General features: G+C 34.4%; 1 protein-coding gene across 1 annotated transcript in view; it reads left to right on the forward strand.

The window, feature by feature from the left end:
* The window catches only part of LOC149560596 (uncharacterized), a 95,488-nt gene that overhangs the window by 43,391 nt on the left and 25,937 nt on the right, over positions 1–26,160 (forward strand). Inside the window, exon 8 of the mRNA XM_089827649.1 lies at positions 13,637–13,756. Within this exon, the coding sequence (XP_089683775.1) occupies positions 13,637–13,756 (120 nt within the window). The remainder of the gene's footprint in view (positions 1–13,636; positions 13,757–26,160) is intronic.

Consider the following 26,160-nt stretch of genomic DNA (forward strand, 5'->3'; position numbering starts at 1 on the left):
ATAGTTTGTCTTATAGCCTCAGATTCACTTTTTGTCATTTTGGCTTCTGATAGTGCTTTCTTCATAATAGATTCTACTTTCTTGTGTGATGCCTTCTCTAAGGTTGCTTGATGAGCTAACTGTGTGATCTCATCATAAGTACCAAATCTATATTCTTCTTTGTCTTTATCTAAATTCAACAATAAGTCAATATAACCAAGTGCTATATCATCATTTAATTCATAACCCAAGGGATCAAGAAATGTTTCCCGAGGTTCCACTACTTGAATATAGGTATAATCTGTATCAACCAAAATACAAATGTCATCCTTTTATCTATCCACAATTGCATATGTAATTCTAAATCTCTACTTCATTTCATTCTGAAATGTTCTCATTATCAGATTTCCACTGTCCAATATCTTATCTGCAGGGTGCCTTCTACATACTTCTGAAATCTTTTCCACTATACATTTGTCACTGCTCATTATGTATGTGACTGATATATAAGGAAATCTTTTAAGTACATGAAAGAATATGTGAGTGATTAATGACTGAAATAAAACACACCATTCTTTGTCCTCTTGATCTTTTCTAGGTTTTCTAAGAGTTGCATTCTCATAATTTCACTAAGATTCACTTGTTCTTTCTCTACACATATCTTATATTTTGCATAGATGAATCTTGTTGAAAGTTCATCAATCTTTGAACTTGCACAAACAGAATAGGAAATAATTCTAGTAAAAAATCTCATATCATCTTGCTTGATGGTGCTGATCACCATAGCCTTTCCATTATACACTGCTTTAATATGGCTCTTAACTTTCTTCTTGACCAATTTCTCACCTGTAGGTACACTGCCTTGTTTACTAAGACCAGTTACCTCATGGATTACGTCGACAGAAATATCAATTACATTATCTTGCATCTATAGTTTTCCATCATGTATCCTACTCAATATAATTTGTTTCCACTCATCTATGTCTAACTAATGGTAGAAGTGATATTTGAACAAGTCTAGTTACCTTAAGTGTTCAAATCCAAGCTCCATAGTCATGTCATGATTGGAAACTAATTCCATATCCTTGTTCATGAATTCACTACCAATCAACTCAAACTTACTATTCAAATAATTTCCTACATCTTCAAGATATACTACATTGTTCGGAGTGATAGCCAACATAATAAGGGTTTCCTTCAGTAGGTTTTATGGAAACAACACTCAACTTAGGTTTATCTTCATTCTCAACACTATACACTACTGACATATCCATGATTCTATCAAAAAAGAACTTTTATCGAACAAATTTGTGAAAAAATGATAAAATACCTCTTTCCAAAAATAGGGTTTGCTTTGAAATTGCATTAACTAGTCGCTTCTGAGTGTTCTTTGCTTCGGATGAATTGGCAATAAAGTGAAACTCAATTTTGTACTCCATTTATTCCATCAACTTGAACTTGCATTAATTGCGTACTTTGCAAACATAAAAAGTTGTCAATTTCATTCTGTAATCAAATAATTGCTCAAGATCATCTATTTGATCTTCAAGTGCCGCCTGAGGTTCACCATAGCTAATTTCCATCATGACAAAACTCTACAAGACTTCGCATCATGAAATTCTCTATAAAAACATACTTTTCATCTTATGTTACAAAATTATCTTTTTCATGTAATACCAGTAACTCTGAATTCCTTCATAACTTGTTTAGATAAGCTCCAAATTGCAGGCAAGCTTAGGTAACATCTAAATGTATCTCGATACACCTTTTCCTAACTTCGCTACCTCTAATTTGATTTTTGGGTGAAGTCCTCAAACTCTGATGCTGTAAACAAGCTTAATTCAACTTAGTTGAATCAAACTCGATAACTGACTTCGATCTTCCTATCTCATCATCATCTAGCTTTTCTTTTGAGATATCTACTCCTTTTACAAATGCCTCATTAAGTTCTTCTCAAAGTTCACTAACAATTTTTTCATGTTCCTCATTGTCTCTCTTGGTTCTAGAGTTCCTTTCATGGTTCCTTTTGTCATTTCCGACGTTCTTTCCATCATTCCTTTTGTTCCCGAAGTTTCTTCAATTGTTCCTTCTATCTCTGAAGTTTTTGTCCATTTTGCAATACTTTGTTGTGTATCTGAAATTGTTGCATAATTGACATACAGGTGCTCTGCTTCTAGGATTTTACTGATCATCAGGTGCATGACAATTCCGAGTAATATGTCCTAAGTTGTTACACTTATAACACATGATCTATCTTTTGTCTTCATAAGATCTTCCTTCTCTTGATGTCCTTTTATTGGATCTTCTTATATCTGTAGGGTTAGTATTTCTAGACATTCTACTATTTCTTCTATCATTATCATACTTAGGTTTCCTACAATTAGTTGCATTATGACCCATACCATGACAATTATGACAATAAAAGTCCTTAACATGATTAATAGACTCATTAGTAAAATCTCTTTTCATATGACCTATTTCATTACATAAAAAACACTTACCTCTAAATTCATACCTGGTTTGCTTAGGAGATTCTACTTGCTTTGGTTCATCTGAAATTTCAACTTCCTTGTCTTGTCTAACTTCTTTGGATTTATCAGAAGATTGAACAGATTCACTCTTATCATCAGATTTATCTTTTCCTTTTGGATATGATCTAATCTCAAGTTTCTTCGTAGACATGCTAATTAGATAACCAAGACCATCCTTATCATAAGTAGGTCTCTGTATTCACATTGAATTATCAAGCTTTTCTTTGCTAGAATAGAGCTTCTCAAGCAACTTCTTATACTGAGTTAATTCACCTTTCACAATGGTATTGTACTTACGAAGTTTTTTATGATCTTGTTTCAATATTTCAAACTCGGATGTTTTCTTTGCCAGACTTGCTCTCAGATTTGCATTTTCAGTCTTCAAATTAGACTCAATTTTTCTAGGATCATTTATCAAAGGCAACTTTAGATTTATAATCATCAATTCTTGCTTCAAAATCTTGTACTCTATCTTTAACTTTGAATAATCATCATTACTAGTTTCAAATTTAGTACATTTAGACTTGGATTTAAGATGTTCAATCTTTTCCTTCAATTGACCAATGTATGCTTTAGAGTTTTCATATTTACAACCCTTCAACTTATCTCTTTCTTCAGTAAGGGGATCAATTTGTTCAAGAAATTCTTCAAGGTTCTTCATCAATTGTTCCATATCCATAGGGATCTTACTCAAGCTGTTAAGCCTCTTCTAAGTAATCTACAAAATTTAGTCACCAACTGGATATTATTTCTTATCTTAAACCATGCATAATAAAGCAATAAAGTAATGTTGAACAGTAACAATAAAAATGCACAAAGATAACTCATAAGACCATATTTTGTTAACTACGAAAACCTTGGCCAAGGGAAAACCTCGGTGGAGATGATACCCACTAGATAATATTCTAATATATAAGCTTCTTGTTAAAGGATGGACCCTGTTAGGAGTCAATGAGAAAATTTAGTATAAGGAGTCCCTATTAGGAGACTTTGAATCCCTATTAGGAGTTTTCAACCCTGTTAGGAGTTGGAGTACAATAGATCCAAAATGAGCCCACTACCCAAACATGCACTTTTAATTACAAGAAGAGCTCACTACTCAAACAAGTAATCAGACTGAATATAAGTATTGTATCTTCTTCCTTGACTGATCACTGATCTTTAGCTCAATTTTGGATCACCAAATAGCTCATATAGAACTTCACATATACCACTTTCAAAAAAGTTCACATATAATCATGATTACAAGATAGCACTTGCAAATCAAAATTGCTCATCTTCTCATCACAAGATGTCCTTTACATAAATACCACGTCTTTACACAAAGTGATGTTGGGTCGGCTAAAATCACAATCCACTTTTCCAACTTAGAGTAAACATCTAGGATGTTGGTCCTAATTGGACAAGTAATTACTTTGTAAACAAAACAATCCTTTTCTTCAATTGTGTTGTCTTGTTTTGCTTCAAACATGATTATCTCTATTTTGTATAGTTCGTACTAACTTCTAAGGTTATACATGTTATCATAAACACAATACTATCTCCATCTAACTTTGCTAGTCATAATACGACGTTAGCAACAAGTTATAAACAAAATAATACACTGTTGTAAGCCAAATTCTATCCTTAGACAATTTTTGATTAGCAAACACTAAGTATTTTTATTTTCGAGGTTTCTTGTGATCATGTACATCATGTGTTTCCATAAATGACAACAATTACATATCACTATTAGCCAATTTTCAACAATTACTTATGGTTTTGAGAGATTCTCTTGAGACATCATCTGTACTTTCCTTTCTATCTCTTTTTTTAGTAGGGTTTTTCCTATTGGGTTTTCTCTATTTCTCTATTTCATAGAGATTTGGCTATCAAGCCTTTTTGCTAGGACCCGAGTTTGCTTTCAACATTGTAGCTTTCTTTTTTTTCATGCATTATTTGTAGCTACATTGTTGCTCATCTTGCGGGGGGGCATGTAAGGATAAATGATTAATTTCATTTCATTGTATTAAATTGCCTTTACTATCTTCTTAAGATTTCCCTTTATGCACATGCATTACCATTTAATTATTAAATATCATTTACCTCTTAAGGTTTTTTTTTTAGGTTTTACGATCTTCTTCTATAAGGATTGATCAATTGTATATTTCAATTCATTCTTTTCAGTCGAATAATATATTCTTACACATTTTTGAAGGCAAACCCTTGCCTTCTCTTGTCTTTTTCTTCTTTGTGATAGGTTCTTGCATGAAGGTGTTTCACTGGATCTATGGATTTGTTCTCATCAAATCCTTTAATATGTCTATATGATTAGCTATGGGTTGAAACCTATAATTCTATCCCATACATCATTAAACACAATACATGTTTCTATATCTAACAATGCATTAAACACAATCATAGACCCTATACCAAACAAGAATTTTTGATAAACTGATTGAGCACAATATAAATATGATCAATCAAAACTCAATATATCATCTTTGTCTACATATGCAAAAGAATCTATCATTGCTCAATATATAAACAACATTGATGAACTTATGCTCAAAACTAAAGCCAAACTAAATTCAAACTCATCCTGTTAAGTGATATCCATGTGTATCATGTCATGCCTATGAGTTGACATCATAAACAATAGAAAATTACAAGTCTTTATTTAAATCATAGAATAATATTTCTTACATGAAAAGATACTCTATGTTTATGCTTGTTCACAACTTTTAGTGTTTCTAAATAAAACTTTATATTCGCACCTATGTATGCTTTGATTAGATTTAAAAACATTTCTTATGTCTTCCTTTAATCTCTATTGTACAAACTATATAACTTTAACTAATGTCTTCCTTTAATTTTGTGTTGCCTCGAATATCTTTAATTTTGGGGTTTCAAATCCATTTCAAACTTGTTTTGTAAAGTGTGTTAGGGTCCCTTCAAAACTTGCTTTCACTTAATCAAAAACTTTAACCAATGTTTGCTTACTCATGATATGCATCATAAATAATTGATATACTAACATACCTTATGAATCATATAAACATCAATTTCCAAACTCGAATCAACCTCATAAACATATTCAACCAACACATACTGTGTTCCATGAGTGCATCAAAAAATATGTAAACATCCCTAAATACACACTCACTCGGGCTCACAACTAGCATGATGTGACATGCACGAGGACCACCACAATAAAACATGTATGACACAACCCTTGCATGTATGATATTAAGCAAAGACATATATGCATGATCACCACTTGAAAAAGTATATATGTTATCCAAATATTGATTAAAAAAATGTATCCAAGAACAACATGAATGAATGTAATCAAGCACCACCATATATTGATTGAAAAAATGTATGCAAGACCAACATGAATGTATGTAATCAAGCACCAAATGAATGAAAGCTTCCAAACCCATATTAGACTGTGTCCATATGACAGTAACTAATGAAAGTATATAACAAAAACAATTACTAGAGTTTAATGAAAGCACACAACTAAATGCAATGTGGGTAATAATTGTCTTGATTAAGTAAAAAAAAGTTTTGAAAGGACCTGAAACCTTGTACAAAGGGAGAAGAAAGATATAACAATGAGGACCATAACACAACTGTGGAAAACCACTTGACAAGCTAGAGGGACACACCCAAGATCCCTACAAGAGGGAACATAGCCCAAGAAACCAAAGTCCATCAAGATTTACATTTTGGTCCCGACTTATGAGAATGTAAAGCCATATCAAATGACAAATTAGTGGACTTGCCATTTTTTTCTTTTAACCATTGTACAACCATCCTCCACCTTCCTAGCAGCCTTTTGCCAATCCCCACTAACCCTTAAAACCCTAGCTACAGGAAAAGAACCAGCAGCAAAGTACTGGCCAAAGTTAGTGGCAAAAAAAGGGCCGACATCAACCTTCTGACACAAATTCACCAAAGGAACAACAACTAAATCAATAGAGTCGACATTAGGAGAAGAGCCCTCAACAAGAGAAGTGTCAATAGTTAAAGGGACAATATTCAAATTGCTAGAGACAACAACTAGAACCGCATCTGAAGAAGAGTCATTTGACTTATCTACTATCGTGGACACTTTCTAAACCGTATAGTGACCATCTGAAACTCCTAACCACTAAGAAGGTGATTTCTTCAAACAAAATTTGTCAAAGGAACAACCTGTCGCTAGATGGCCAGTCATATAACATTTCTTGCATCTAAAGGGGATACCCTTATAATCAAGAAGTTGAATCCAAGACCCAAGAGGAGAAGCCAACTTTATCTTTTCCGGAAGCCCCTTAGAGACATCAGTCTCCACTAGGATGCGAGCATACATTGTCCTATAAATGTTGGAGGAAGATGCATCAACCATCAAGAAGTCCCCAAGGGCCTCCCCAACAATCTCCAAGACTGAATCCAGCCAAAAGTAAAGGGGGAGGTTCGATAGCTGAACCCAAAGAGGAATCTTATTGAGGGATTTAGTATTCGCATTAAAAGTCAGATACCAAGACTTAGCCATTAGGGGTAATTTTTCCTCCCAAGAGAAGCCACATCCTAGGATGGAATTTTTGTCATTAGCATTAGCAAATTTCACAATAAAAAACCCCTTGCTACAGGGTAAATCTGAGTTGAATCCAAAATAATTAGTTCCCAGAATTTGAGATCCAAGCATGCAAAGTTGAAAGAGAAGGCCAAAACCCCTAAACCTAAAAATAGCAGTAGTGGAAGATTAATCTTCCACATATGTAGAAACCTCATCAACAATATCTGAATCAAGTTGAATTTCAATCGATTTACTTATAAGAATAGGCACTGTCGAACAACTAACAGAGGGCATAGTCGAACGAGATCCCAACTTTAGAACAAGAGCACAATTACCCGCTTCAAACACAACCACATCTGCATAGGAAATAGCTAATCTCCTCACAACACTCATAGAAACAACAGGGGAAGAATCCATGATAGCAACCAAAGGCTGAATGGTAGGAGAGGCAGCAAGATGAGCCCCAACACAAGTAGCATGGTCGAAACCAAGCATAGGAGTCTAAACAAAGCCAAGCACAAGAACCTGATCAGAAGAAAGTGCTTGAGCGGGAGCCACCATAGGAATCACCAGGGTAGGTGCCACATGAGCAAATTCAATAGGGAACTGGGCCTTAACAAAAGGGTGGGCAACCTTCGCACTAGTATTGGCTAGAAAGCCATGGGCGGGAGCAACAGTTTGAAATGACGTGCATGGGTAATAATTGTTATGTAATAATTGTTATACTATTAGTATGGCATTCATTTCACTAAGTCATTCAAATGTAATTGCACAACTTAACCACAAAAGAACCCCTTTTAAAATATATGTTTCGAAAACAAAAACTCCTTATAAAGAAAAATAACTAGTAAGACCCATAACATTAATGACTCGATGCATTAACATAAAGAAAACACAAATATTCATGTTATAAATAAACTTGTACATTTAAATGAAGAAATTTAAAAAACATTAAACAAAGGTCAAGAAAATAAAACCTACGAGCTACCATGCACCAAAACACTTCCTAGATATCTCGGTCATTTCTTTGCTTTGCACCTCTTTAAAATATCATCAAAACCTCTTATCTACTATCGTAACCTCCTTTGCACTGTGCCACTCAAAAATCAAATTACATTATGTAACTAGAAACTTTGATGATTGTGTTTCCCTAACATGGGTGGTGATGCCTTAGCTCTCTTGAGCTATAGTTTCACATATCATTACCACATTGTTTTTGTTCTGAAAGCACCGAAATAGTGTAACTAAAACATCTTTTTACTTTTGATTTTCAATGCACAATAAATTCCCACCAATGTCAATAGATGTGGCATTTTGTCACATTTTCTTAATCAAAGCCAAAAGTAACATAATAGAGGATGGCTAGGGGTGACCAAAAAGCCTTCCGAGCAACACAACTTACACTCATGTCATGGTCAAAACATTGACCAATGTTTTAAAATTTGCAACACTTAAACCTTCATGCCAAGGTACTAATATGGATCTATCAAACTTTCATTTTTTAAAATAAAAAAGTGAAACTTCAATTTGTTGTTAATCACTGCAAAGAATCAATACAAATGAAGTCAATACATATCCGAGTAGCCAATGTGTATGTGTATCAACTGAATGGTAGGTACAATGATCATAACTAAAATATAAAAACCATTGATCAATATGATTTCACTATTGTTGGTGTAAATAAGCATTTACTATTTACACTTTACTTAAGTTTACTTAAGTTAATGCATTATTTATTATTTATTTACTAGTCACCAAGGAGTATGCGTACTCTTGTGAGTTGTCATGTTAAAAACACAGGAGTTACCCATCTAATTATGCACATCGTGTCTACAACATAGGAGTAAGCACTTTATTTGAGCACATGTTGTCTACAACATCTACACATGTGAGACACCTTATCATGTTTATCCTCTCATTATGGAGGACATGTGCTTAGTTGTCATGCTTATCTCCTAGTTCCTTCTAGATGCATCTTAAAGGCCTTTATATACAGGCACTCCTAGTGTGTATGTACATGATTTTGACATAATAGAGAGCATTTTCATATTGATTATACTCTTCTTGGTCTATTGTTGTGCTTGTGCTTGAGTTCTTTGATCTTGGGTGAATTTTTCTCTAAGTCAAATTCTTACATGGTATCAAAGCTCGGGGAGTTTCTCTTCACATAGCCATTTGAGACCATCTTCTTACTTCAACACCTTAGCCCAGATCTAGAGTATCGCAATCATTAGGAGCCTCTAAAGCTAGATCAGACCTTGTCATTGTGTCCAGAATGTTGATTTAGTAAAAATTAGCTATAAATTCACCTACCCTAGGCCAAAGTCGATTTTGGGGCAAAATTTTTTTGCAAATCGGCACTTGGAGGCTCGATTTGCAATTCTGGTATGGTCGTTTTTAGATTTGCTTAATTAATTTTTCAGATTTGTAATTTAATTCTTCTTTGCAAGTTTTTTTGAATTTGGCATTTTTCGAAAAAAAAATTGCCCTTTGGGCAATAGAGAATTTTTTTTTATACAGGTATTGGGCAATGACACCCTGACCCTGTACCCTAAGCCGAATATTCTATCGACATCATTATTATTCGACAAGCATATATTTCATTAATTTTAGTGGGCATCTTATATTCCAGCTGGTATTAATATTCTGGCAAGAATCAACCAACAATCTCAGAAATCTGGCCGACCCTCCTCAACACATAACTGGCAGCCAACTCATCATAATTTTGACAGCTTCATTGCTTAAGGTAGAAGTGGCATCTCTTTTATGCATTGTTGAGTTCAGTACCACACCGAATATGGGACTAAACCCCACATTTCCAGCCTTCGCAAATTAAAACTGGTGAAAAATATGGCAATGCTACTACAACACTCCAGCAATCCTCTGTGTTCCACACGACCTTATCATAGCCACCCACACGACCTATGACCCCGTCGGCTTTGTGCCATGTGGTGCTATTTCATTGGTCCAGCTCGACCATAGAACACGTCACCACTCGGACACGTGGCCTACCACATCCTCCCTACCCGTATCATGACCGCCACATCGAATCTAACATGTTAGCATACAGTCAGTCAGATTTTTGTCTGTACCATCTGTACAATTTTGTATGGTGCTGATGTCATCATTATGTCAGCATGACATCATCCAGGGGGATTGAGTATGCTGATGTCATCAAGTTCACAAGCCTAAATTTGACGGTCGTCTAATTGTTATCCAGGGGGCCCGAGTACGCTGATGTCATCAAGTTCACAAGCCTAAATTTGATCGTCGTCTAACCATCATCCAGGGGCAAATTTGAACTACTATGACAATCGTATGACTGTCAAATTTAACCCCATCTTTTGTTGATCCAACCCCTCTCCAAATTGATTTTTGATTTTGCAGTCCAACTTTGGGAGGCCATATCTCAATCATCCGGACTCCAAATCATGTGTGCTTGTTTTTTTATTTTGGCTAGAATTTCTTAAACTTTTCAATGGTGTAGTTCTTTTCTAATTTTGGTGCATGGAATTGCGTCTTTTGGTGACTGTACCTATCTAATCCTGCATTTTGCAACTTCAATTTCTCTGTACGGGCTAATCAGGACTCAAAATTAGGGTTTGTTCTTTTTTAAAGTGCATTATTTTTCATCTACTTTCCAAATCTGCAATCAGATTATAGGGTTGTGTGGACAAAAGTATCACTTTCAGAAATAGAACCTTTCTTTGCTTTGTATTGCTTCAAAATTGTTGTAAATTGTAAGTTCTAGATTTGTACTCTATCAAGAGGTTGTAAATAGCAAAATCAGAAGTCCACTAAGGCCAAAATTAGCAAATGGCCATTGTAAACGCACTACATATAAAGTGTCAAAAGCATCTATTTTGGGGGAGTTTCTTGATTGAGTAAAAAGGGATGTGTTCTTGGTGTTGTGTTCCTCTTTTTTTGTTGTTTTCTTTCATTTTCTGCATCATGGGAAATTTTAAGTTTCCAAAATTAACTCCATATAACTATGCTACATGGTCCATCAAAATGTGGTGTCATTTAATGCATAAGGGAGTTTCTCAATATGTAGATGGTACCTTTCCTAAACCAACAGGTGATCAAGTATCTACAAGTGAAATCTCTGCTTGGGAAATAATGGACAGGAAAGCCCTAGGTGATATATGTTTGGGGGTTGAAGACAAAATCATATATTAGATTCAGAAGTCTCATACATCCAAGGAAGCTTGGGATACCCTCAAAAACCTATATGGTAAAGTGTCTAAGGAAGATGTTTACAAAATTGAAGATGAGCTTGTCTCCTTAGATCCAAAGACATTTGATTCTACGCAAGATTTCATCATAAAGATGAATGAATTAAGAACGAAGCTTGATGATTGTGGGAGTCCTATTAAAGATGACAGGTTGATCTATCTCATTCATAATAAGCCACCATTTGAGTACTCCACATTTGTTTCTTCTTATAACACCTCAAAGACTACATTAGGGTCTTCCTATCAGAAAGTTTCTTTTGATCACTATGCTATACTATTGGATGAAGAAGAAAAGAAGTTGAAATCAATGGGGATTCTCAATTCATCTAAGTCTAAGGCATTGGTGGCAAATAATAAGGGTTCTCAAAATTTAGCTAGTTAGTCTTCAAATAAAGGAAAGGGCAAGAATAAGAAATGGAAGAATAACAAATCAGAGGATGCAGAAAAGACAACACCATCATCAAATCAATAGGGAAAGTCTTCCTCAAATTCAAACAAGAAGGGGGACACTAATAAGGAGAAGAAAAAGTGTGCCTATTGCAAGAAATTGGGTCATGAAGAACATGAGTGTTATCATAAAAAGATTGATGAGTTGACCAACAGCATGAAGAAACATAATGTTCCACTACCTAATACTTATAAGGAGAAAGGGTCTTCTTCAAATTCAAAGGGAAAAGGGCAAGCACTCATGGAAAATTCAAGTTCTTCAACGGAATGGATTCTTGACTTAGGTGCCTCATATCATATGGGTTCTCCAAAGAGGATTTTTCTTCATTAAAGAAGTCAAAGGTACCACACATCTTTGTAGGAGATGATACAAAAATGGAAGTTGAAGGGAAAGGAAATGTGGAGATGGAAAATGGAGAGTTCAAAGATGTTCTCTATTTTCCAAACCTAAGTTCTAATCTCCTCTTAATTTACCAAATCATTAATCTTGGAGATGGTCATAAAGTTGAGTTCCTTCCTGACTCAGTAAAGGTGCACAGTCTAAAAGATGATTCAGTGGTTGCAGTGGGGAAAGTGAATCATAACAAAAAGTTGTATTCCTTCTCTCACTTTGTGCCCAAGTCTCCTTCACAACCCTTGTTGACTCAATCTAATTCTCAAACCAAATTATGGCATGAGCGGTATGGACATCTTTCCTTCTGCTATCTCCAGCAACTTTGCTCAAACAAAATGGTCAAAGCTCTATCTCCAATCAACTTTTCCACAGGTGAATGTTCAATAGGTTCAGTGGATATGCATCCAGAGGAGAAGTTACGTAAAGGGAAGTCTTTAAGAGCACTAGTTGTTCTTAAGATGGTTCACATAGTACTAGTAGGAACTTTTGTAGTGACATCTGTCAGCAAGGTCACTACATACATACTTTCATTGATGACTTTTCACGATACACTTGGGTCTACTTTCTTCATCACAAGAATGAAGTGTTGGACAAGTTTTTAGCCTTCAAGCCTCATGTTGAACAGAAATCAAGGAAAGCCATCAAAGTTCTAAGGATGGACAATGAAAGCAGATATGTGAACAGAAGATTTAAAGATTTTTGCAAACTTGAGGGAATTGATCTTCAGAATTCACCAACATTTAATCCACACAAGACAGATGTTGCAACACTAAGGATATGAACTCTTAAGTCAATGGCAAGTTGCATGATACAAGCCAAGTCTCTAGATCCATCACTTGAAGTCGAAGCAATCACCAGTGCCAATCACATACTTAATAGGTCTCCTCATCCTACCTTAGATTGCAAGACTCCTTTTGAGGCATGGTGCAACAGAAAACTAGTTGTGACACACTTTAGAGTCTTCAGTTGTCCAGCATGGGCAAATATATCTTCCAAGGGATACAAGGCACCACCACCTTGGCCTTGTACTTCCATCGGACATGAAGATAGTGTGAAGGCATATAGACTTATGGATCTTGAGACACATCAAATCTTTGTGGAGAAGGATGTACACTTTGAGGAAAGCTCACCAAGCTTATCCTCTCCATACATCATACATTGTGAAACTGATAGTGACACCAGCGATAGTGCTTCAACAGATTCAGACACGTGGGGTTCTATCGACAGTTGCAGTGAGAGGTCATGACATTAGTATAGTCCACATGCATATTTTGCCACAGTGATATGTCCAGCACAACAGAGTACACCTAGTCTTCCAACTCTAGTATCAGTGGATGACTTCTTGGCACACATTGCAGGTTTGTTCATGGAGTCACACTTAGCAGATTCAGAGGACAGTATTGATGATTTGCATCTTCTCTTTGATGAAGCAGGAACTTCTTCAATTGTCACGAGGGTTCACTCTGACCCTCCTGTCCATTCTCTATATGATCAATCTCTACAGGTTGATGTGATTGCAGATACTTATGAACAACAGTTGCAGAGGATTTCTTTATCAATTGAGGAGATGATTAGTTCTTTGAGACAGGTTCTACATTTATCCTTAACAGGGACAGTTGAGCAGGTTTCAGAGACTACATTTATCTATGGATTATTTCCACACACAGTGGAAGCATCTCATTTGTACCTATGCCATTGTTTCTTCCAAAGGGAAGGAACACTATTCAACGCTCCTGGATTAGCTTCTACATCGGAGCAAATATCACTGGTCAGCACTCTTCTTGGGGGGGGGAACTATCTCGTCTCTCTTCATCTCATATTTCTCCTTTGTATATATTTGATGTATGTCGTAATGGGGGGGTCTTGATTACTCCATCCATCCATGCATCTTGCTTTTTCATCTCTGTTTTTGGGGGAGGGTTTTTCCCATGAGGTTTTGCCTCTTTCTCCAAGTTATAAGAGATTGCATTTTTATTATGTACATGGGTACCTAACATGGCCTAGTAGCTGGGACCCATTATGCATTTCATCCTAAATTATGTGAGCTTAAGTGCATTCCCCTAAGTTTCACTTAAAGGGGTGTGTTGGTGTAAATAAACATTTACTATTTACACTTAAGTTTACTTAGGTTAATGCATTATTTATTATTTATTTATTAGTCACCTAGGAGTATGCATACTCTTGTGAGTTGTCATGTTGACAACACAAGAGTTACCACTCTAATTATACACATGGTGTCTATAACATAGGAGTAGGCACTTTATTTGAGCACATGGTGTCTACAACATCTACACATGTGAGACACCTCATCATGCTTATCCTCTCATTATGGAGGATGTGTGCTTAGTTGTCATGTTTATTTTGTAGTTCCTTCTAGACACATTCTAGATGCATCTTAGATGCATTTATATACAAGCACTCCTAGTGTGTATGTACATGCTTTTGACATAATAGAAAGCATTCTCATATTGATCATACTCTTCTTGGTTTACTATTGTGCTTGTGCTTGAGTTCCTTGATCTTGGGTGAATTTTACTCTAAGGCAAATTCTTACATGGTATCAGAGCTATACCAAATTATTACAACTATATATGATCAAATAGAAAAATATCAAATTGCTTGAATAATACTAAAAAAATTATAACCAAACTAATCATAATGCCAATATAAAGTTATGACCAATATAAATGATCATGATGATTCTAATATAACCGATCATGATGATGTCAAGCCAATATAACTAAACATGAAACAATGGAAACATGTTATGGCATAAGAGATGCAATCATGATGATATTGCCAACATAGTTAGTGTGTTTGGAACAAGGACAAAACAAAAAGGTGATAGGAACATAATCTATATAGCATTTTGGTTCTCGCCCATCTAAAAAGTTTGAAATAATATATATTTTGGATGAACACATTATGGTGGATTGAAGTTGGACTAATTTAATATCTACATATTTTGAATTTTGAATTTTGTCATATTAGGAGCACTAGCCTACATTCAGAACAACTTTATGGAGGTTACATGTGTGTACTTGTATATTTCAAAAATAAATGTAGATCTTATCTACATACTATTAACAATGTGCGTATAATAGGGAGATTTACAGTGATAATGGTGGAGGTGATTTTTAGGGAGATTTACAATGATAGTGGCAGATGTGATTTTTTTTTTTTTTGTGTGTGTATGTATCTTGTTTCTTTTAAACTATATAGATTCCTATGAAATTTGATATTCTAGTTTGTTAGCTTTTTACCATCATGAAACATCGTTTGAGGAGCTATGGAGATGGATGGTTGAGTTGGTCTTTTATAGGCATCGTATGTTGTTTCTTTTAAACTATTTAGATTTCTATGGAATTGGATATCTAGTTTGTTAGCTTTTTATCATCATGAAGCATTGTTTGAGGAGGTATGGAGATAGATGGTTGAGTTGATCTTTTATAGACATTGTAGGTAAAACAGATGTTCAATTTTTTGAACATATGAAGCATGATGTCATTAGATTACATAGGAATTGCATATTCTAGTTTGTTAGCTTTTTTGCATCATGGAGCATTGTTTGACGAGGTAGGGAGACATATGGTTGAGGTGGCTTTTTAGAGGCATCGTATGTAAAAGAGATGTTTAGTTTTTAAGCATATGAACCATGACATCATCAAATTATCTAGGTGAAATTACAATCTCATATAGAATTTTGTACAAGTACATAGTTATGTGTGATAAACCATATTTTAGTTTGAAGATGCTAGCAATGATGTCATGAGAATATTCTATGCATGTATCAAATTTTTGCACCAAATAGTTATGTTTATGAGTATGTCATACAAATGTCAAAATTCCATATGTGTCTACGTATAATACTATCAATGGAAGATTTGGCAACTATTTCAAATATATAGGCTTTTGGTTTTAAGGATCAACATTATTGTACCATGGTAGACTCTAGATTAGGTTTCTAATCTAGTGTGATAGGGTATCTTTTAAATATGTGGTCACTAAAGATGGATGATATTTTGATCTTAAGATAAGAAAAATGGTACAAAAAGAGGTCCTTGGTCATGTAATGAGGACATTGGCCATGAATTCTAAATATTTTGTTTTTGTGGAGCATACTCATCACTACCTTCGAAAAAGACTCTAACAGGTATTGTTGTCTTTATATGTCTATAAGGTTTATTAGTCCTTGCCTATATATAGGCAGGGAACTAATGTTTTCATTAGACCTTGCAATTAATTTGCATGACAAACAAATTTTAAAAGCTAAAGTTTTCACAAGGTTTTGACAAATGTGTTTTTAAAATCTATTTTTGAAACATAATTTCTTATTTCTTATTGGTTAGATACAATTTTCCTAGGAGTTGTTTTTCTTTTTTAATAGCTTTTAAAAGGCTAGAAAGATCAGCATGCATTTATTAGACTGTCAAACATACATCAATTGCAAAGTGCCATAAAGAATAATAATTATTTTTTAAAACTTTCAAAACAGGCCAAAGTGTTTTACATATGAGAGGAACTAGTTGAAGTGTTGTAGGACGACATTGTAAGGCAAGTAGAAAAATTACAATCCTCCAATTTTGCTGTTTTATTTTATTTTATTGTGTGGACCATAGATATTTTTGTGTGTTTTATTTTACTTTTTTGTGTGGACCATAGATATTTTTGTGTGTGTGCTCTTTTTTAGATTATTAAGACTTATAATAATATTTATAACGATGATAATATAAAATAGCACTAGTTTTTAAATAAATATATTATTACATTATAGGTTATAATTATATTATGTTATAATTTATTGTTGACATTTAATTTTTCAATTATTGATTTAAGAAAGAAGTTATGTACATATATAGTTGTTAAAATTGAATGATTCACTATGAAGAGTGTAAATAATATTAAATAATAATATTTTATTTTATCATTCAATCAAAGTTAGGATTAGATTCGAGTGAACTTAAGGTGCAATTTTAAAAATCAATTATTAGAAATTAATTTAAATTTTTCAATTGATTTGTAGGTGCTAAAATTTAATTTTATTGTTCTTAGTAGTACTTTGATATTTATTTTATTTTTTATTAAAAAAATTGTAGTCAAATTTATTGAGATTGTTATTACATGTTTTAATATACTCACAAAATTGGATGTGTAAATCTGTTCAAAAGTTCTTGGACTCATGTAAGTGCATATTTTTGTTTTAGCAACTTTATTTTTTAGAAATTGTTTTGTTTTAATTTGTGATGTTCAAATTTAATTCTTAGTTATGTGTATCAATGTGTTTCATGCATATAAGCTAACTAAAAAGATAATTAATTTTTTTTCCTTGATTCTAACTTTTTCTACCTCGAGTTCTTTAGATTTTGTTTTCTAAGTATTCTACTCTTTGTAGAATATTTATGTCAAATTAGATTTATTTTTAATATCTTGTAGAAAACAAAAATTGATTTAATTAACATATAAAAGTTTAAATTTATTTTTCATATTTATATATCTATTTGGAAATTCTCGTTCAAATGTAAAAATATTAAAACCTATGAGAAAACAAAAATTGATTTAATTAACATATAAAAGTTTAAATTTATTTTTCATCTTTATGTATCTATTTGGAGATCCTCACTCAAATGTAAAAAAATTAAAACCTATGAGTTTTTATTCAAATGTAAACCTTCTAAAGCACGATCATACTACAAATCACTCTGTTTTACAGAAACATTACAATAACATTTCCTTTCTATACAAGTGTTAACTATGATTCTAAAAGGTAAGGACTCTAGCTCACCAAGAGCTCTTGTTTGTCGGGTATTCAACAATTATCAATGCACCTTGTATATAGATTCATGTGAGGTTAAAGATCTCTTGGGCTTTGTAGTTCGATTGTTGAAATTGATTTTTTGATTTAGAAGCTTTTGTATTTTATACTTTTTATAATTAGATGTGAAGAAAGACTTATTAGACATGGAGATTTGAGTCGAACGGATGTATGATACACAATCAGATAATTTTTACAGAATTTGAAGGTAGTTATGGTCTTTAACTCTCTTTTACACTAGGTGAGATGTAGTGTATAACCTACTTCATATATATGAGTGTAGCGCTACTCTTCTATACTTTGCACCAGACTACTCATTACTCGAAGTAATGAATCTTGAGAAAGCATATGTTTTCGCATTTGACCGAAAGTGTTGGTTGATCTTTGAGAAATCTTTGTGTTTAATTTTCTACCTTAGAAGACAAACCTTAAGTAGGACAATAGATAGTACTAGGATTATATGGATAGTCGATAGTTCAACAAAATACATAAGTTTTCATGTATTGTGATGCATTTGGTAGTCCTATTGTGGTTATCATGTATTGTGATGCCTGCAACATATCATGGCAATCAAGAGTTTCTTCCTATGACTAGATGAAGAGATAATATGACACATGGTTGTGTTGCAACAATCATTCCACACATTTCTAAGGATGGGAAATAAATGCAAGGTATTCTCTTCCACCATTGTGGTCAATAGGCATGAAAGCTATAGCTTCAATGTTTCTGCAATTGCTGCATAAAGAATTTGACTTTACAAAGATGAGTCTCTAGAGGAAATCAGGCTTGCACTGGAGTTGGAAAAAGAATTTGACTTTACAAAGATCAGTCTCTAGAGGAAATCAGGCTTGCAATGGAGTTGAATGAAATGCATCAGTGGCACATGGCACATATGCGTTTCTTGGGACAACTATACAACTATTATTGTTGATTCATGTGTGACATTTGACATATTTTATTTGGTACTTCTCTTTGGACATAACATCGCAGAGCAAGATGTACGTCATTCATCAAGGGATTGTTTTACATTCAGATGATATGGTGTTTTTCGTACAGCAGAGATGTGCTATAACAAGATGAAAAGGGTATGGTGAATTGGAAGACAGGAATGCACGATCAACATTTAGAGTTGTAAAGAGGTCCGTTTGCTCTGTGTTTCTTCAGTGACGATTTTCCATTCTCATTTAAGTTCTTTAACACAAGTAACCACATGGATTGGGTTCAGGAACGTGTGAAACTTAAGTCTTTATCTAATTTTTCTGAAGCATATACTTTCTTGTGTTTGTTCAAACATGCATAGTGAGGGAAGAAATATTGTTTTGTCTATATTGCCCTGAGTAGGAATGCATTGGACAACAAGAAAATCTTTAAGATAATAAGATGTGTTGTGTGATGTCATTGGTTGAGTGTTAGCAAACCTCATGAGACTGCCATCAGCCCTAAAATAAGCATGCATATGTAAATGCAAATGACAAAGTGATGGAAGAGGCTAACATACGAAGTCTACCTTAAAGAAAATAGAACTTAAAAACATGAAATATATAGTCCTGTTGAAGGGCCATTTTCATCGTAAAAAGATAGTCATACAGAGGCATCAAAAGGTATGTGACCTTAAAAGAATAATACATATAGTGAGCATAAAGAAGGAAAAAGAATAGGTCTACCAGTATGGGGAAGGGAACAACCAAAAATACAGACAACCACTAAACAGCAGAAAGGTGCAAGAAGAGTGCAATTAATTGACAATTCAAGAATAGGCCACTGGTAGTATGAATTGCACTCAATATTCAGGAGGATAGTAAGAGGATAAGACAAAGTTATACTAGAGCATGATAGGCAAGAGATCATGACAAGAAAAGCAATCAAACACCCTATCTTGCAAGTGAATATTCATATCATGAAATGCAGTGATATCAAGTAGACCATTGTATAATAGAAGGGGCCAAAGGATAATATCTCCATTTTATGATTATTGTGCTAGGAGATTAAAAGGAACTAAGAGAATCGGGAAAAGACTCATCATGACAACTCTATTACACTGAACATTTTGTTTCCTTCGCCACTATTCATCTACCACCCACCCAAATGAAAATGTCGACCCTCCCTTTCATGTCATCCACTCTTCCAAGCAACCAGATTACTCATCATTCTTATAAATAATTCACTCAAGCTGGTGAATAAACTCATTGACAATGCCAACAACTCTTTCACAACAGCTAGTCTAGTCATGGTCATTCCTGCCAATAACTCCACTTGTAAGGTCTAATTTGACCCTGTTAACAACCCACCATTAGACTCAGTACAGAGGTTAAATTTGACACATATTTGACCATCATCACCACCTCTACTTACTATATCTATTATTTGGAGTTTTGTTACAAGTCTCAGGCTCCTCTTTCAAGATCATTTTTAGAAATGCTTATTTTTCTCTCCCAAAAAATCTAGATCTTCTTACGTGCACTAAGAAGAATTTGGTAGAGATTTTCTCCTGCTCCATAAAGTTATTTCCCCCCAAAAAATCTGTCTTCTCACATGCACAAAGAAGTTGAATTTGGTGGGCAAAAGCCTACAACACAATAGTAAATTGTGAGCCTCTTATGTGAGAGGTCTTGGGCTCCCTACGATGAAGATATCTGCTACTTTTTCCAAGATCACCACTTGCTTAGGGACATACTTGGGTCACTTGAAACACAATACCGCTACTCCATACCACCAACATCTAAACATGCACCCTGATTATTGTCTGGCCTGACTTAAATTAATACAACTAGTCTTCCCACATAGTGGACTGACCTCAAGAATGCAATTGCGATCATCCACGGTGAAGGCATCATTGTCCCATTGATCTTCTCAGATATGGCCAAAAGTTAAAACATGATTGCCGTCAAAAATAGCATATGAGGAGGGTTGGAGACCATGTTTTTGAGGAAGGTAGGACACAATATTTGTCAGAATGGACACTTCAGAATTCCAGAGGTTTCTCCAAAATCCTCTGTAGGTACAAATCTAGAAATCCTCCGGGCTCTCAATTTATGTAGCCCAAGACCAAAATAGTGCCTAAACCTTCTTTGGTCCAGATGAGATCCTGGATGCTAACAGCTCATCGGGAATCTCTTTTGCACATAAAACTTGCTTTGATGAAGATTATGGTTATCACAGAGAAATGCTAAAGCAGATGCACTTATTCTGGTGTCATCATTGTTCCTAATAATCTAACAACAACATAAGAAGTTAGGTTGGAAATAGTACTGAAACCTAAGCAGTTCAGGAGGCGAAGAATTTCTGGTTAAATTTAACCTTTCACTTACAGGCTCTACCCCAACAGGGGGGTCCTGTAATATTGCTGATCTGAAACCCTAAGCCCATGCTGTTAAAAATTATGCTTCACAACCAGAAGATTAACGTTTGGCACCCACATAGCTTCCTTCCTTAATCCGAATACCTTCTTCAATGTGTTATTGTCCAACCTGAAAATCAACGTGCCTTGCTCTTAACCCCCCTGGTCTTAACCTTAGAACTATCTATTGCCCACGAAACCGTCACCACGTCTGATAAACAATTCTGCAAAGTGACCTTGCCCAATTCCAACATCCATCCATAACAGCGGTACAAACTGATGCCTTTTCTTCTGTGGCATGAGAAAACAGACCCTGCCGCCATGATAGGACAAGCAGGAATCCTTCATATCACACCTGACCTCGAAAAGTTTCTTTCCAGCATCATTTCCCTATGCAGATCTATTCTTGTAGTATTTGGCAATCATCATGGAAGCGAAGACCTCGTGCTAAATACTATGGTACGTTTTGAATTTTCCAAACTAGGGTTTTAATGGAGTCAACCGAATTCACAGAAACCTTAAAATCCTAAACCAATATACAGTAAATCTTTCATATATGTACTGCAAAATTAACTGGTTCACTCCAAAAAACAATCACAAGCACTTTGGTAGAGATTCAAAAACCTAAATCAATTTCAAGCTTCGCGTACAGCAAAACTTACGGATCATTTCTGTAACACGATAGGATCTGAATTTTCTAGGCTAGGGTTTAATATGCAGTCAACTGACTACAGTGAAGCCTTGAAACCCCAAAACATTTCGCCAAAACTCTTTTCATTTATTTTGTGCTGCAGACACAAATCCACTCCAAAAAACAATACACAAGCACCAAATCAAGTTTATATAAATAGAAAATTTGCGAGTCACAAACCTCGACCAATTTCAAGCTTTGTGTAAACTAAAACCTAAGGATCACTTGGCTTACATGGTAGGTTTTGAATTTTCTAAACTAGGGTTTAATATGCAGTCAACAGATTACAGTGAAACTTTCAAATCGCAGACCGATTCGCAGTAACTCTTCCAATTTCATGTACTTTTAAAAACTAATTCACTCCAAAAAAACAATCCACAAGCAGCAGTCTAATTATACAAGAATTCCCCATTTTAAAAAAAATTCCCGATGTTATTTTAAAATTCTAGACCAGTTTCAGGCTTCGCGTACAGTTAAACTTACCGCGAAAGAGCTCCAATCTACTGTGAACTGCAATTTGACTTTACAATCGGCAAGCACAATCCTAAAATTCGCCCCAAAAGAAAAGATCCGTAGAAAAACCTAGATTTCAAGAAATTAGTGCGAAATTAGACCAAAAAATCGGGTGACGGCAGACCTAGGCCCCGTCTGCTGATCGATGATCAGGTGCATCACTGTAATGATGGAATGGCCAGCTGCTTCGCCGAGGCCTGGACATGGCTCCACACGTGTCTCAGCCAGCCCTACAATGAGGGCGCCAGATCACTTCAAAGCGAAGATCTACTCTTTCGAGCTTGCATTCTCTGCATTTTGGCCCGGGGACCTTCCTCGGCACTTTAACATTTGGTCCGCCGAAGCACCTCGCTGCCATACCCCTCTAATTGTTATAAACCCTCTTTGGGGAAAGCTATATAGTCATAGATTATCATTTACACAGACAATGTGGTATTATATATTCTTATTTTGGTTACCATCCGATCGTTTCTGTCCAATTTTGATCCCATCCGTCTTTATTTTCTGGCCTTTTCGTCGTCAGTTTTTTCCTAAATTTTGACACTTTGCGATGTTACCATCACGACAGGCGTTGAATGAATTCGTTCATCCTTTTTGAACTCCGTTTTCTCTTACTGCGGAAGTAAACAGAACTCTGCAACGGAACATGAACCGCCGTTCAAGAACATTGTTTGGAGATTAGTTTTTATTATTTCATTCTCATGGTTTAGGTTGGTATTAATTTAAAATCATCATTGAAGTGTTGAGCGAACGAAAAGTTTAGGCACTATTATTTTTCGTTTTTTAGTTCATCTATATTTTCGGTTAAATAAAAATATTATTATATTTTATATTTTACTATTTTACATGTATTTAATAATATAATTAAATTTACATAATATTTTCTTTACTTTCTTTTTTTACAAATATAATCAATATTGGAATTAAAACAACTTTTGTCTCAAGTAATATAAGATGGAGGTTTGTTCTTATGGTGTTGCAGAGTGGTTTGAATTCTTCTAGAGTGGGGGCTTTCATGTTCATCTTATTTTGCTCACCTATGGGTCATTTAATTTGGGCAAAAGTCAAGGTGGTTGACTGAATGGCTTTGATTTGTTGTTGTGGATGACATGACAAAAGGTTTGTTTTGAGAAGAGAGGCTTCTCTCATCAAGCTTGCCCATGGAAGGACTCACCATAAAATACTATGGTGGTGCAAATCAATGCAATATGATAGGGCTTGGGAGGCCCCTCTGATACTAGACGCTATTCTGTGAAGGCAGTTCCAATTGAGTTATGATTCTTTATTTTTAAGAGAATAATCTTTTCATGATTAGTAAATCTCTCCAATTATATTCCATAAATAGTATGCAATAGTATCCAAAAAACAATAAATAAAACTAGGTAAACACAACTATATGATGTAATGGATTTCACTATCAACTTTTACCCATTATTTAGCTTATAATTTATTGGTCTCATTTTCATTCAACATGAAAATCTATTGATTTCTTTCTTCCAAAGGATCATCCAATTTCCAAATCTCAAAACTTTTACAGTTGAACTTTTCAATCCACCATCAAGATGAGTTAGTCATGGACTCTTATCACCTAAAGCTTGAAATTCAAAAAGAAAAAATATAGTGAGATTGGTCTCAACACTATTAGTAATTTACCTACCACTAATGAAAAATAGTGATTTTAATGCTAAATGTGGGATAAAGTGTAACTAATTAGTAAGATTCGTTAAACTTAAATGTTGCAAATTCATTAATAATGATAAAATATCAAGTTAATAAAATTATTCATAAAAAATAATGCAAGCCATAATAAATAGATTTGATTAGAGAAAGCAATTTTAAAAAATTGGCATGTGAAGAGACCTAAGATTATATTAATTTGTTACATCCATTAAATAGATAATCCATCTAAAACTTGAAAATTACAATGATACTCACATTATATGTAGAATGACAAACACATCTTCTAACCCAAAGTATCAATGTATAGTAGAAGATCAAACTAGAAATCATCACATAGTTTTAAAAAACCATTAGCAAGCCTAAGACATGTATGGTAGGCAAGTAGTCAAGGTGCAAATCCTCTAAAACCCTCATGGTCTTATCTTCTAGGCTATTTTTAGCATGTTCCTTACATATCATGCCATAAAAATATTTGACCAACCAAATTTGAGTGCTCCAATTTCTCTCCACACAACCCATTCAAAGGCATTCCATGTCGATTGTTGAGACTTATAACAATGTTTGTTAAGATTCCAATGTAATATCCCTCTTACATGTTCTTATACATTGTAATAATAAGTCATAAGTAACACCTATTATGATGCTCTTACCCACTATTCAAGACATTGACACAAGACAAAACATGTTGACTTAATATAGGCCCCTACTTCCCCATATAAGGAATTAAATATGCTAAAAGTTATGTCACCTTCAAATGGGATATAAAGTTTTCCAATTGAATCCAAAACAACTTAAGATGGCATAGTAAACACAATTAGGATATTAAATATGATCATTATGAATACAAAATTGAGACACCTTTTTTCAATACTAACTTATGAGATCTTCAAATTTGTGCAATATGATTTCTCATAATGTTTGAGACATCACCAAGCGTTAACTAAGTCTTTCATTCAAATTAGATTAAGTTTTCTTAGTTTTAACATTATCAAATTTCCACAATCCACTTAAAATGTAATTTTTTTGTTTTCGGATTTGACTGTTTATGTTTGTAAGAGTCAAAATTTTAGATCACACTTTGTGATCCATCATTAGAGTGAGAGAATGTTAGAATATAATAACTTTGATGCTAAAAAACATATACAATAAAATCCATAAGCAAAAAAAGTTTCATTTCTTAATAAGTTTTGATGGTAAAAAAATATTTTTAAAAAAATCATTCCACAAAACTTTAAAATAAAGAGTATGTTGTCAATAGACTTGTAATCTTCTAGTGAAATTAAGAGGCCCACAAAGAGCCTATTAGAAATAGCTTAATTATTTGTAAGTACAAAATTATAGATTATAATGAAGACAAATTTAACAAGAGACAGAAAACATCATAGTGAGAAAATCAAAACATTAAGCTCATAATCCACAGGAATGAATCGTCACTTCAATTTAGCTATCATCTGATCCCATCTGGTGATTTTGTCCTTTCCCTTTCTATTTCGCTCCAACTAAACCTCCTACCAGCAGATCTTCGCATGTCCCTTTAGTTTTGCCTTCGCGAGCTTGACCCTATTAGGATCATCAATATCTTCATACTCGAAGTACTCCTCCAATTCATTGATCCAATCGATCAACTCCTCTAGGTTAAGATTTCCTGAAAATGTGGGAACCTCAAACTTAGGTCTTTTTCCAATCTTGGAGATGGCCCTAAAAAGCCTCTCTTCCTCTGGGTTTAGAATTGCCTCTGCTTTGGCATTTTCTTCTACTTCATCCTCATCCTCGCTTTCATCTCGTATGGGAAGATTCATTCCTTTACACATTTTTTCTTCCAAGGCTTGCATTTGTCTTTGGAGGGCTTAGAAACCCTTAGGTGCAACACCTACAACTCTTCGACCACGCTCTCTTCGTGGAGAAATTTTCGCACTTCTATTGAAACCCTAGTGCAAACTGCCTCACAATCAATGATCTGTCTACACGCTCAACCCAAACCACAGTCCTGGTGTG

The sequence above is a fragment of the Cupressus sempervirens genome, chromosome 4 (assembly GCF_028749045.1).
Source record: "Cupressus sempervirens isolate cs-2001-9-10 chromosome 4, ASM2874904v1, whole genome shotgun sequence".
Classification (NCBI taxonomy): Eukaryota; Viridiplantae; Streptophyta; class Pinopsida; order Cupressales; family Cupressaceae; genus Cupressus; species Cupressus sempervirens.